General features: G+C 48.2%; 1 protein-coding gene across 1 annotated transcript; it reads left to right on the top strand.

Annotated features, from left to right (window-relative positions):
- Positions 1 to 47: 47 nt before the first annotated feature.
- TBC1D13 (TBC1 domain family member 13) lies at positions 48 to 12,149 on the top strand. The gene is made up of 12 exons (XM_082327421.1): positions 48 to 138; positions 251 to 324; positions 939 to 979; positions 1,473 to 1,534; positions 1,831 to 1,930; positions 3,326 to 3,408; positions 3,567 to 3,726; positions 4,543 to 4,750; positions 5,453 to 5,616; positions 7,142 to 7,302; positions 7,534 to 7,591; positions 8,300 to 12,149. The coding sequence occupies exons 1-12, from the start codon at positions 116 to 118 to the stop codon at positions 8,363 to 8,365; spliced, it is 1,200 nt and encodes a 399-aa protein (XP_082183547.1). The 5' UTR covers positions 48 to 115; the 3' UTR covers positions 8,366 to 12,149.
- Positions 12,150 to 12,474: the final 325 nt, after the last annotated feature.

The raw sequence follows: 12,474 nt of genomic DNA, 5'->3' as shown, positions 1-12,474 counted from the left end.
CGTCTGTGGGGGCGTGGCTCGGGGCGTGGCCTGCCCGGCCCCCGCCCACCCCCGCGGGCAGGGTTTCCAGCCGGAGCCGTTACGCGGCGCGCGGGGAAGGGGCGCGGGGGCCGCCATGTCGCGGCTGCACCGGAGCAGGTCGGTGTTGGGGCCCGTCCCCCGCCGGGGCTGCGGGGCGGGGGGCGGCTCTGCGGGGGTCGGGGGGTGCCGGTAACAAGCGTTATAACGGCCGCGGCTCCCCTCCCCTCAGGATCGCGGACTTCCAAGAGGTGCTCGGCGAACCCACGGTGGCTCTGGCCAAGCTCCGCGACCTCTGCTTCAGCGGTGAGCGGCCCGGGGAGGTGCGGGGACCGGCCCCGGCATGGGCAGGAGGGCGCTGGGCACGGCCCCAGCCCTGGGGGGGTGGTCCCTGCTGGTGGTGGCCCGGGGCTGGCGCTGCCCCCGCGGGGCTCGGGCCGCCCGAAGGCGCGGGCGGGGGGTGTCAGGCCCGGCGGCTGAAGGCCACCTCAGCCACCGCGACCTAACCCGCTCCTACAGCTGTTGTGAAGCTCGGGTTGGAAACCCGAGGCTGCTGTGCGTGTTTTCAAGCCCAAGCTCCGTCAGGCCGCAGCAGTCCCCTCCCGGCCTTTGAGCACAGCCACAGACTTCCAGGCAAACCCTTCCTTCCCCCTCCCGTGGCTTTCATTGCTTCTGCTGTGCCCTGTCCATCACCTGCACGGTCCCCAGCTTTCTGCTCCCATCGCCTGCCGCAGGCAGCCTCCCCCGCGGGAGGCACCGGCAAGTTTGGCACCGTCTATAACCCCTACAGCCTCCCTGTAAAAACTTCTTGCCTCCTGGGGAGGAAAAGTGCTGCCTTGCCTGTTTGCGTGGTGACGTTAACAAACTGCGGTGAGGAGACTGGGGCTAACGTAGTTATTTCTCTGCCTGATGTTCCACAGGAATTCCCTTTGATGGTGGGCTGCGCTGCCTGTGCTGGAAGGTGGGTTTTGCTTGGGGTGCTTTTGTTTCTTGCGAGTGATGCTTTGGGTTGCTTAAGTACACATAGTATTTTTGGGCACTTAAAATGGTAAACAAAAAAAAAAATCCAGAGCTTAAAAGCCACTCAAAATCGACAGCAATTTGTGCAGATCAGCACTGGCACAATCGCAATACCATTTACTGACACAGGACAGCCATCTCTTTGGATGATAGAAAGTGGCTGTCTGCTTTTTGCATGAGAACAGCCCTCAGTATTAAGCTAGGAGTGCATTTTAGTCAGGTTTGCTATCGATCTATCCTTCAAATAGGTCTGTGTTGAAAACCAGTCCCCAAAATATTCCTGACTGTCGCTTGGCAAAGTACTAGGCTTTCTGGAGAAGGCTCCCAGTATTTTCAGAGAGCCAGTTCTAGCTACGGCGTTTGGCTTGCTCGTCTTACAGGTATAATAGCTCATTCTCCAAATACTAATTTGTGTGCGTCTGTCTTCTGTACAGATACTTCTGAACTACCTCCCTTTAGAGAAAGCCTTATGGAGCTCTTTGCTGAAGAAACAGAGGTGAGGACATTGGTACTTGCTCCTTTATTTCTAATGATATCTGCAGAGAAGGAGAATAGTTCCTTAAATAATTAAGTACCTTCATAAAATGAATTGTTCTCATGTGGAATGCACTGTTCTGTAGGCTGTCTCCGGGGTCTGGTGGATTGACCTCTTCAGCTGAACTCAGCTGAAGAGAAAATCGAATGCCTTCTGGCTGAGCAGGGTGGTACAGAGAGATCTATTTGAATTCAGTCTGGGTGCTTACGTTGACTTAATCTTCTGCTTCATTGCAAATTCCTCTTTTCTTCCTTAAGGGATCTGTATTCCCAATTCCTAAAGGAAATGATTATCCAGCCTGGGATCGCCAAAGCCAACCTGGGTGTTTCAAGGGAAGATGTGACCTTAGAAGATCACGTAAGTGCTGTTAAGCCTTTGTGTTGCAGAAAATTCCCCAGAGCTATAAACTGTTCTTCAGGAGTCTGGACCCCTGGGCTGCGCTTGGCTCTGTTCTTGGACTGAGGGAACTTTGCCCTGCCAGCAGGGGGGACAGTTCCTAGGTACCAGCCTGGTGCTTGTGTCTTAGTAGCCATCAGTGTGAATTATTGGCAAAGCACCACTAGTTCTGAAGAGAGCTGTTTGCAGTGATGCAAATCCCTTCTCCCCTCCTTTGGGGCTAGCTGCCCAGGCTACGGGTCTCCTGGGGAAAGGGAGAGACTCACAAGAGGTACCTCTAGCAAAGAGATGCTCTCCTGGGAAGTCAGGCCCGTGGGTGGACTCAGAGCAGGCTACTCTGAACAGAGGATATAAAAGAGGCAGGACAGTCAAGTTGGACTATGGCATGGAAGACAAGAGACTCACTTATTTCTATTTCTGGTGCTGGCTTTTTTTTTTTTTTAGTTGACTACTTCCTGCATCCCTTGGCTTTTTCCTTCTCTGAAAGTGCTGTTAAGAATGTATGTGTTGGGGGGAGGGAATGAAATAACTGATCAGAAGAGACTGTAAAATGATACAACTGCTTCCATGACTTGTCCTGAACATTACCTTCTCTGGTAGCGTACAGTCATCTGTGCCGCTGTGATCTCTAGAGGCCTTGGTGCTGCAAAACTAGCATGTTTGTAACATTCCCCATGTTGCCAGGTTCCAGTGATCTTTGAGTCTCTTGGAACATAGCTTCCCTCCCCCCCTTCTCTTGGTTAGTTGTTAACTTTGCATGGATCTTGATCTGGAGAGAGGAAAGTGTGTGTGGAGGGGTAGTTAAATTTGTCATATTGGAAAACCAGTCAGATACTGGATAGGCTGTTCATATTAATATGTATTTCCTTTTTCCTGGGCGCAACAGCGGTGCTTAATCAGCCTTCTCAGAGCGGAGGTAGAGGGGAATACTTGTAACTAATAACCACAGCGCCTAAGTATTGTGTGGGCAGGTAACTCTTACCCTAAGTACAAAGACCGTCTCTGTTGTACAGGTTGGAGCTTCAATCGGGAATCTTGTTGACACAGGACAGGATAGCTGATTTGGGAACAGTCAGTAAGAGGCAGGTGAAAAGGGATTCGAAATGTTGGCTTCTGCCTCTCTAAGTGAACCTGCATGCTCACTCTTTTCACAAGCTCTGATCCGCTTCCTGCACACTGTGTGAAGAAACAACACTAAATGTAGCTAGTGAGAGAAAAAATGAAAACTGATGTGTTAGGAGTGGGCTGGTACTAGATGACAGAGGGATAGCAGAAGTGTTAAATCAGTGTATATTTACTGAGGATTGTGATACATGTGAAACATGCTTGTTCTGTTTCTGTTGTTTATTTCTTCAGCCCCTCAATCCAAACCCAGACAGTCGATGGAATACTTACTTCAAGGATAATGAAGTGCTTCTCCAGATAGACAAAGATGTCAGGTGTGTGAGGCACAATGACTCAGGCATCTGAACCCGAGTGGTTTGGTTAACACTTTGTACTTTGAAAATGAAGTTTAATATTAAACTGAGCCTCCCATTCAACACAGGGCATGTACTTCCTCCTTCCTATGCCTGATTTCCTTCTGTATCCATCCTAGGAGGCTGTACCCTGACATGGCATTCTTCCAGCGCCCAACGGACTACCCCTGCCTTTTAATCCTGGACCCCCAAAATGAGTTTGAGACGCTGCGCAAGCGAGTGGAGCAGACCACACTCAAGTCACAGACGGTGGCGCGAAACCGCAGTGGGGTTACAAATGTGAGATCTCGGTTGGGGCTGTCCGTGGGGCAGGGCATCTGAGCTGATAGGGGAAGGATGTCTCTCGGGCTTTTTTCTGTTTCTCTCTGCTTGTGTCGTTGAATTAAGCAAACACCCCAGCAGGTACTGTGTGTTCTGTTGGCTAGACAGCTTTGTAGAACCAGTTGACGTGCCTGACAGTTAGTAGAGAATTACAGGTGTATTTAATTTTAAGGATTAGTTTTTCCTGACTTCTGGTGGAAGTTGGAGTTGCAGGAAGACGTGAGTATTTTATGCTTGACATGTGCCTTTCTGTATGAGAACAAAACACTGAAAGGTTCATTTTATCGAAGTTGAATTTACATAGTCTTCCAGAACTGGATCTCATAGACCTGCAATTAGGAACAGAGCTGGGTATCTGCTGAAACGTGTGTTGTCTCTTTCCTCTTTCATGAGCGTTACCGTACAAGTGCCACACGCTGTTGGGGAAGGTGGCTTGCCACCACAACAGATCTATACTTTTCCTCATATGACTAACAAAGAAGTGGAACTGCTGTAGTTTCGTACTGTGTGGGATCAGGTGGTGCGGTGATTCAGCGGAACTGTCTGTTACCACCAACTGCTTTGTTCTTCAGGGATAGCCAGCACTAGGACTTCAGTGCCTTTGTGCTTCCTCAGTTACTTGTCTTGGTTTATGTGAACACCTGCCTGCTTGGTATAAGCTGCCCAAATCTTTTGAGGGGCTTTAGGTATTAAAAGCCAAGCTTGTCACGTGAACAAAACTACCTGTGCCAGTTCGTTATTCCAAATCAGCCCTAGTCTTGCCTTGCTCTTCAGGTGAGCTCCCCTCTTAAAACGACTCCTAATTCTCTGAGCGAGTATGAAGTTCTGCCCAACGGCTGTGAAGCTCACTGGGAAGTGGTGGAGCGAATCCTGTTCATCTACGCCAAGCTGAACCCCGGGATTGCGTATGTTCAGGGCATGAATGAAATTGTGGGGCCTCTTTACTACACCTTTGCTACAGATCCGAACAGTGAATGGAAAGGTGAGAGACTCTTTTGGCCGCTCAGTAATGGCTGTCGTACTGCATGCTGTCTGTATAAAGAACTGTTTTGGGAATAAGACTATCTTTAAACAACTCTGTTTTGGCTGATCGAGGCCAAAAAGCAAATACAGTAAGAGATGAGTTTCGGGAACCACAGCAAATGATAGAGACTGAATGGGCTGTGAGTGGTGAGGACAGGGGAAGTGAGGATTTTTGAGGGTGTTTTGTTTGTTTTGCGTGCATCTAAGTGGTGCTTCATGAAACTTAAAATTTCTTTAGAAGCTCTTGTTTGCTTGTACCATATATATCTGGTAAGAAAGGAATGGAATGGGAGTACTTTGCCAGTTGCTTCTACTTCATGGGAGCTCCAAGGGCGTGGGCTGATGGCAGGGAGAGCAGATGGTGTTCTTGGCCATAGATAACCGGTTTGTGACCCAATGTCATGAAGACCTTGTGTTGCACACAGGGGCTGTATTTGCAGGGGCTCTGTAGACATTTCTAGTTTAAAAAAAAAGACCAGACGGTCTTGTCCCAGACCAAGCAAGCCAGGATCTTGTGGAATACGCTACTTGAATCCAGTACAGCAACCAGATTAGGGAGCAAGAACAGTTCTAAGTCTGTGTGCCTCTGTCAGTGATGCTTCCTCTATTCCCCATCTGTGTTTTTGGGGTTTTTTTAATTTATTTTATTTTTTTTTCCCAGAACATGCTGAAGCAGACACTTTTTTCTGCTTTACCAATCTAATGGCTGAAATTCGGGACAACTTCATTAAAAGCCTGGATGATTCTCAGTGTGGTATTACCTACAAAATGGAGAAGGTCTACTCTACCCTGAAGGAAAAAGATGTGGAGCTGTATTTGAAGCTGGTGAGGAGCTAGGTGTTTCTCTGAGTCTCTGTTGGAATGCAAGGAGTGAAGCTTAATAGAGCATTTAAATGTCAACCGATTTTGTTAAACTGTTACTGTGCTTGAATAGAAAGGCTGGAAGTGCATGAAGGGCTTTGCCTGGAGGGCATAGAGGCTCTCTTATCTATAAGCTGAAACAAAAACTCCTTGGAGTAAGGCTAGAGCAAGCCGACACAGCAAGGCTTTCCTCCCCTGCCTGCCTGTGAAAGCAAACAATAGTTGTTGCAAAGCTGCCAGCTGCGAGTCTGAAGTGACTTGGCCACGATCCCTGGTCACCTGAGTTGAGGCCTAGTTGGAGCTGGAGTCTTTACTCTCTTCTAGTCATCAGGCAAAAACATGAGTTTTGCTGTAGAGCTCCTTGGAATTTGAGGTTACAGGAATTGTGCCTCTGTTGTTAAGAACAAAACAAAAAACAGCCCCCCGTCCTCCATGCACACACTTCTGTTGCCACTGGCTGCCCTGACAGCACTAAAACTGCATGGAGATCATTCCAGAAGTAAACTGAAATCCAGCAAGCTGGACCGTCCTGCCCTCCTAATTCCATCATTCTCCTTTATCCAGGGGTCTCTGAGTGCCTTGGGTCGATGTGGGTTTTGTAGAACATGTAGAAGGCAGCTTTTGTTGAAAACATCTTTGGGTCTTATAGCCCGTTTGGTTTGAAAGTCCAAGGAGAACTTGGAAAGGAAAACTCTTCTTGTACTCCAGCCTTCACCAAATCACACTGAGATTTTGTTTGCGTTTAGAAAAATCAGGATATATTTATTTTATAATCCAAAAGATGGTTTGTCAGCACAGTGACACAACCCACAGTGCTGGCTGATGAAAATAAAATGTTTGGCTGGCAGGAAATGGTCTTGGCCATGCAGCAGCTGGTCCTTAAGAATGTCAGCAGGATCCTGAACTCGTTTGACCTTGATTAAACTTAGGGTCCCTTGGATTTGACAGCAGAAAACAAGAAAGCTTTAGGCTAGAAGTGCTTACAGTATGTTTTACTGACCATCAGTGTGAACTCTGTTCCATCTTTGTTTCTTTTTGTGAATAGTAAACCTTTTGACAAATACAGGGCTTCTGGAAAGGAGAGGAAATCCTGACAAAACAGTGCCTCTGCTAGAGGGGGGAGGGTTGCGGCTTTGCAGATAAAATGCTGTTCGAATGGGAACATTAGAATTACTTGGCAAGTTTAACAGAACTAACACAAATAGTGCCTTTAGGAAGGAAAGCTTCCTTTACTCCATGTTGTGGACAGAGGAGCTTTTTCTGGCTTGTCTGTAGACATGGAGCATGGCTGCACTGAAAATCTCTCTCAATCTAGCTTGAGTGTGAGCGACTCAAAGGAGGCGGTGGGTTTGCTGATGTCGCAGTTTGAGTTGGCAGCTTAGAGCTACATCAGGGTGGAGATGGGGCTGGAAACACGGGGTGCATCTCTTACTTGTAGGGAACTGGCTGAGAGCACGTATTCATTCTTTGCCTGGTGCATGTCTAACAGCAAGAACAGAACATCAAACCCCAGTTCTTTGCCTTCCGCTGGCTGACGCTGCTCTTGTCCCAAGAGTTCCTGCTGCCAGACGTCATCCGTATCTGGGACTCCCTCTTTGCTGATGATAAGCGCTTTGATTTTCTTCTGCTCGTCTGTTGTGCCATGTTGACGTAAGTACATAGGTACTCCTCCTGCTCTTCTCTTTCCCTCCTTTACTTAAATCCGTGGATCCAGGAGTTTTCTGTAGGCATGTATTAAGGCATCTGGTGAATAGGTTATAGTCACTTGTTACAATGGCAGCAAAAGTGTTTTCAAAAGCCTCTGTAAGGACACAGTGTAGTCTGCTTTTAAAGTTCCTCTATAAAGAGTCAAAAGTAGCTGGAATAATTTCCATCTTTCAGACTAATCCGGGATCAGTTGCTGGAAGGAGACTTCACTCTGAACATGAGGCTGCTACAGGTAAGGGTTAAATATAGTGGGCATAGGGAGCAATCTGAAGAGTTGTAAAACAGTCCTGTGAGAGAGGGTGATGGTATGAGAGAGGGTACGCCTGGCTGAAGAGAGGTGCCAGATTTCTGATGTTTGCATGCAGAAAAATCTTAAGGGATCTTACAGCATGCTCATTACTGGAAGTGTGAGTCTTTTGCTTATGCACTTATTCTAGCCTACAGAGATTGTCATAGACTGGAGGTTTTTAACGTCTTTTGGTTTGCAAAAAATGTAAGTTTCCAGCAAAGATGTGAAACTCTATGTAGCAGTGTTAAGTTTATTGGCCAGAGGCTTTTGTTTAGTTCTGAGATCTGTGAGAGCCCAAGGTTGAAAACACCTGCACTGCACAGTGGGATATCTCCGACTCTGCCAGTTCCTGCTTTGGGCTGCGCAAGGTACTGGCTCTGATAAGGCGTTCAGGCGTGAAGATAGCCCTTGTAGCAGGCCAGCTTACTGTACCCTTGGAGGACAAATTAAAGAAGAAAAAAAATCTTCTTGAAGGATATTGAGGCTTGATCGGTTACAAAACAGGAAACTGTTAGCTGTTAGGGGAGTAACTGAACGTGGCTGTGTGTTATAATAGGCCAAGAATGCTGTTGTCAAGGTTTGCCCTCCTTAAGTGAAACAATGGGTACAAGAAATGCGAGGTAGTCACATCACTTTGTTTCTTTGACATAGGATTATCCTATCTCTGATGTTCACCTGATTTTGAAGAAGGCAAAGGAACTTCAAGATTCCAAGTAGTCCATGAGCCTAACAAAAGGTGTCAGAGAAACTGTATGGCAGCGGATCCCAGGAGATGCCCCTCTGCAGTGTGGTGCATTAAAGCTCCTAGTGGTCTCTGCAGGACTTCAGGTTTTGTGTTTGGGCTACTGGCCACCTCGAAGACTTCCTTCTACTCTATTTATTAGCTCAAGGACTGATTACTTCCCCATCTACTTGGGTCCTGCACTCCAGATTTTTTCAAATCTCAAATGCCTCTATGCTGCCAAAAGCAGTTCTTTGTATCTTTTTTTAATGACTTTAAGTTTGGGGAGAAAGAAACCATCTGTCTGCGTATCCCTGAAGGGATGGACTCCTATATCATGGAAGTAATGCATGGAGTAACTTCTGATGGGGAAAGGACAGGCTGAGTCCAGTGGATTTTGGTGGGTGAGCGTAGAAGGATCTTCCTCCTGTGAACAGAATGTATCCCAATGAAGTCACGCATCCTGCCGTTCAAGTAGCTTCTGGATTCTTCTCCCTCGTGTCTGCACTCGGCCATCCCTGGGGTGTGCAATGAAGATGATTGCATCAGTTTCTGGTGATTGTCATCTAATATCTGGCAGTTTGGACCCCTTTGCCTGGGAAAGAGACTTTGAGAAGCTGCGATGGAAGGAGACGATTACAGCTGGCGGCTTTGTGCACTGAAACTGCCTGAATCTAGAATCGCCTTATCAACAAGGTCTTCTTGAAAGCAAGACACTGGTGGCTTTAATCAATGAGTGAAGTGTAGTTTGAAGTCAAGCCTTATTACGCACAGCCTTAGAGCAGGAGCTTGTTGCTGCAGGGAGGCCTCAAGCTGCTTTCCTGGCTCTGAACTGGAGCATATCCAGCTACAATCAGGATTCTGAAATACAACAAATGGGCATCTAGTCATGTGCAATGAAGACAGCTGTATCTAGGAGCTTATACAGGCATGGCACTGGCATTTTCTGCCTCAGTGGCTTGCATAATATTACCCTGTGTAAGCTCTGGTCACGGTAACCTTGATTCTGTCTCATAGTACTTCTTGTCAAGAAGAGACATGGTACAGGTCCGACCTACGATTACGAGTCCTTTTCTGGTGTAACCCAGTGGGCATACAAGCATTTGTCGTTAGCTGACTGCTGGGGCTGATCCACTTCTCCGTGTACCGGTCCTGTGGGAGTCACAGTCCTGAGCTGGACACTTCTCCTCCTGGGAGGGAAACCGCTGCATTTCAGATACAGTGGAGCAGGCTCACGTGAACATCGGCTAAGACAAACTACGGAGAGAACTGCTAACCTGCCAGCAGTGTCAAGCTGATCAGAAACTGTAATCCTCGGAGGGAGAAACTGCCAGCACCCAGGTGCTTGGGTTGTGCAGAAGATCTTGCGTGAACACTAATGCAGCGTGCTTTTCCTTTTCTTTCTGTGCTGTGCTGGCTCACCTCTGCATAGCTGTTTGACACTGCAGTTTTTGGTATTTATGGGTATTGATTTGTTAAAGGTCCGTTTTCTTTGTAATATCTGCTTAAGCTGCTGATGGCTTAGAATCGCCCTAGCAGGAGGGATGTTGTCAGCCTTCAGCTGTTTTACTAGTGTTATTTCCTTCACCGAAGGCCAGTTCTTTACAGGCTGCTGTAATTCTCACGAGGGTGGGTGGGGAGAGCGGAGGCAGGTTGATGCATGCACCTATGTTCTTATTGGCAATCCCAAGCAATCTCTCTGCCTCTTCAGAAGATGCTTGAGTGACACTGGTGCAGCCAGGTGTTGCTGCTGTGGTGCAGAAAAAACGACTTAAAACAATCTGTAATTAATACCTGTGGCTAACAGTATCCCTCTCTGCTGTAATCCTTTCTAGAAGAGGGTAGAGTTTTCCTCCAAGAAATACGGAACTGACAGACCAGGGCAGCTGTGTGATGAAGCATCCCATCTGCTCTAACCACTGGATGGATGTTCTTCCTGCCTTGTATTGCTGAGCTATTCCAGGTGGTCTCGTGGTCTCGGCTCTTGGCTAGCCGGCACTACGGAGGCCAGTAGTCAGACCCTGCATGGCCGAACAGCTAGCTGGTAGGCACAAACGTAGAACTGGAGGGTTGAACTCTTAGGCAGAATTGGACCTCCTCCAAAGAGTTTTGCCTCAGAACTGCTCTAAATACTGCTGTAGCGCTCTCACATTCCATGTACGAGCTCTGCTCGCACCTCCCCGAATACCTGGGCTGTCCATTTTTGGTCCCCCTGGCAAGTGCAGAGTTCTCTTATGCTGCATTTTCTGACTGCTAACAGGAGCACCCATGAGGGTTCCTGCTCTGAGTAGCTAGAAGTCTCCTTAAAATAATCTGAGAAGGCAGCAGGCAAATCAGGATCAAAGCATTACTTGTAGATGAACTTCTGCTTGTTTTCAGAGTAGCGTTTGGGCCCTGAGGTTGACCTCCTGCAGTGGCGTTGCCCAGCTCCGAGCCAGGTGCTGGTCTGTAGCATTACAAACACTCGAGGAGGACACCAGGGCGGTGGCTACTGGAGTAGCAGTGCAGGTGGCCCTCTCTGTGCGGGTGTCATGCTGTCTTCGCCCTTCCTAGGTGCTGAAGGGCTTATATTGTGCTGTCTTACTTCTCTTTAGGGGGCGATGGTGAATGCTTTTAAAAGGAGTCTGCAGTGGTTTAATGCAGTGAGAGCTTTGGCTGATGGAAAGGCTCTCTGGGGTAAATTCTCTAGCCTTCTCCAGACTATGGCTGCTCAACTGATGGAGTTCTTTGGGGAAAACTTGTAACAACTTTGATACACCCAGACAGGCTGGTTCCTACATGAAAAGCTGTTTCATGTCCCTCGTTATCCCTTCCCGTGTGGTAGGACTTCTGTCCTGCTGTTGAAAGGAGTTGTACTTTCAATGACTTGGGACATCCATTTCTTTATTCCAAGACTTTCTCCTGTCTTTAAGAGCAAAACCAGATTTTCTGAGGGGAGGAAAGAAAGTCTTGTTACCAGCTTTTGAATGTCCTCATGAGTTTCCTTGGCTTCTTTCCTCAAAGGCTTTTGGTGATTTTGTTGTTGCTGCTGAAGTCAGAAGGTAGTTCCTTCAGTCGGAAGTGGTTCCTTGCTTGTGTGGCCAAGTAGCAGCTGCTCCACCCTTGAGATGTTTCCATCTCTGATTTCTTTCAGTCCTAATCTGCTGCAGCAGCAGCAAGGCTGGATGAAGCGGCCGTTCTTTGGGTTGGGAGGTGTTAGTCTGGGGTGCCTTGGGGACCCCTTGTTTCATAGGGGCCTAAAGAGAGGATGTTTAAACAGCTCTTAGAACGCATTCCTCACAGCCCGGACTGCTGCCAGGCAGGGGAAGGGGGACCCATCTTCAGCTGGGAGGAGAAACAGGAGGCTGTGCTGGATGTGGGGAGAGATGAGCCTTCCCTGGGGGGAAGAGGTCCGTGCTGCCTGCACCTCGCTGTAATTCTGGCTTCGGGAAACTTTGTGGCTTTGCCAATGGGGTAGAAGCAACAGGATACTTAGAGATCAAGTTGTTGATGGTGGTCAGTCAGGATACTGATTTTGAGTTTGAATTTTGTGACCTAACCTAGAATTATTCACACTTCAGCAGTGAGCAGAATGAAGGCCAGGAGCTGCTTTGGGGGAGGCCGGGGTGTTTGGGAAAGCAGAGCCTGTTTTCCCTTAATGAGTGTCAGCGACTTCGTTTTAGCCATTTGGAGCGCTCTTCTAAAATGCCCTTTCCCCAAAAGAGAGGAACAAGTAACACTTTTTTTTTTTTTTTTTTTTTACCGTGTCTGGAAAGAATTGCCAGAACAGGGTATAGAGAACACTTCATCACTCTAAAACTCCTTCTTTTATGCTTCTTTTTAAACACTATTTTTATAATGCTTCCTTTAACTGAACGGGTGGCTTTGTGCAAACGGCTCCCGTTGAGTCACCGCGCTGAGCTTGGAGCTGACGCTGCTCCAGGCGATGCCTGCGGTGTTTCCGAGTGCCCTCGGTGGTGGCAGCGGGGGAACCCCGCCAGCCGCGGGTCTGCGTCTGTAAGGTAGCCGGTCCCCATCGCCACCCCCCCTTTGGCAAGGCGGTTTTGCTGGGCCTCCACCGGCCCGGCTCCGGGAAAACACCGCGACGGGAACGCTGCGGCCGGGG

The sequence above is a fragment of the Platalea leucorodia genome (assembly GCF_965183815.1).
Source record: "Platalea leucorodia genome assembly, chromosome: 15".
Taxonomy (NCBI): domain Eukaryota; kingdom Metazoa; phylum Chordata; class Aves; order Pelecaniformes; family Threskiornithidae; genus Platalea; species Platalea leucorodia.
The sequence above is the reverse complement of the archived record's forward strand: the minus strand, read 5'-3'. Positions and strand labels throughout refer to the sequence as shown.

What these genes read in the sequence shown, in the direction of transcription:
- TBC1D13 (XM_082327421.1), top strand. Translation starts at nt 116, where the DNA reads ATGTCGCGGCTGCACCGGAGCAG. An exon ending in TCTTTGCTGAAGAAACAGAG is followed by an intron (nt 1,535 to 1,830) that starts GTGAGGACATTG and finishes TTCTTCCTTAAG; the next exon opens with GGATCTGTATTCCCAATTCC. An exon ending in GTCTGTTGTGCCATGTTGAC is followed by an intron (nt 7,303 to 7,533) that starts GTAAGTACATAG and finishes TCCATCTTTCAG; the next exon opens with ACTAATCCGGGATCAGTTGC.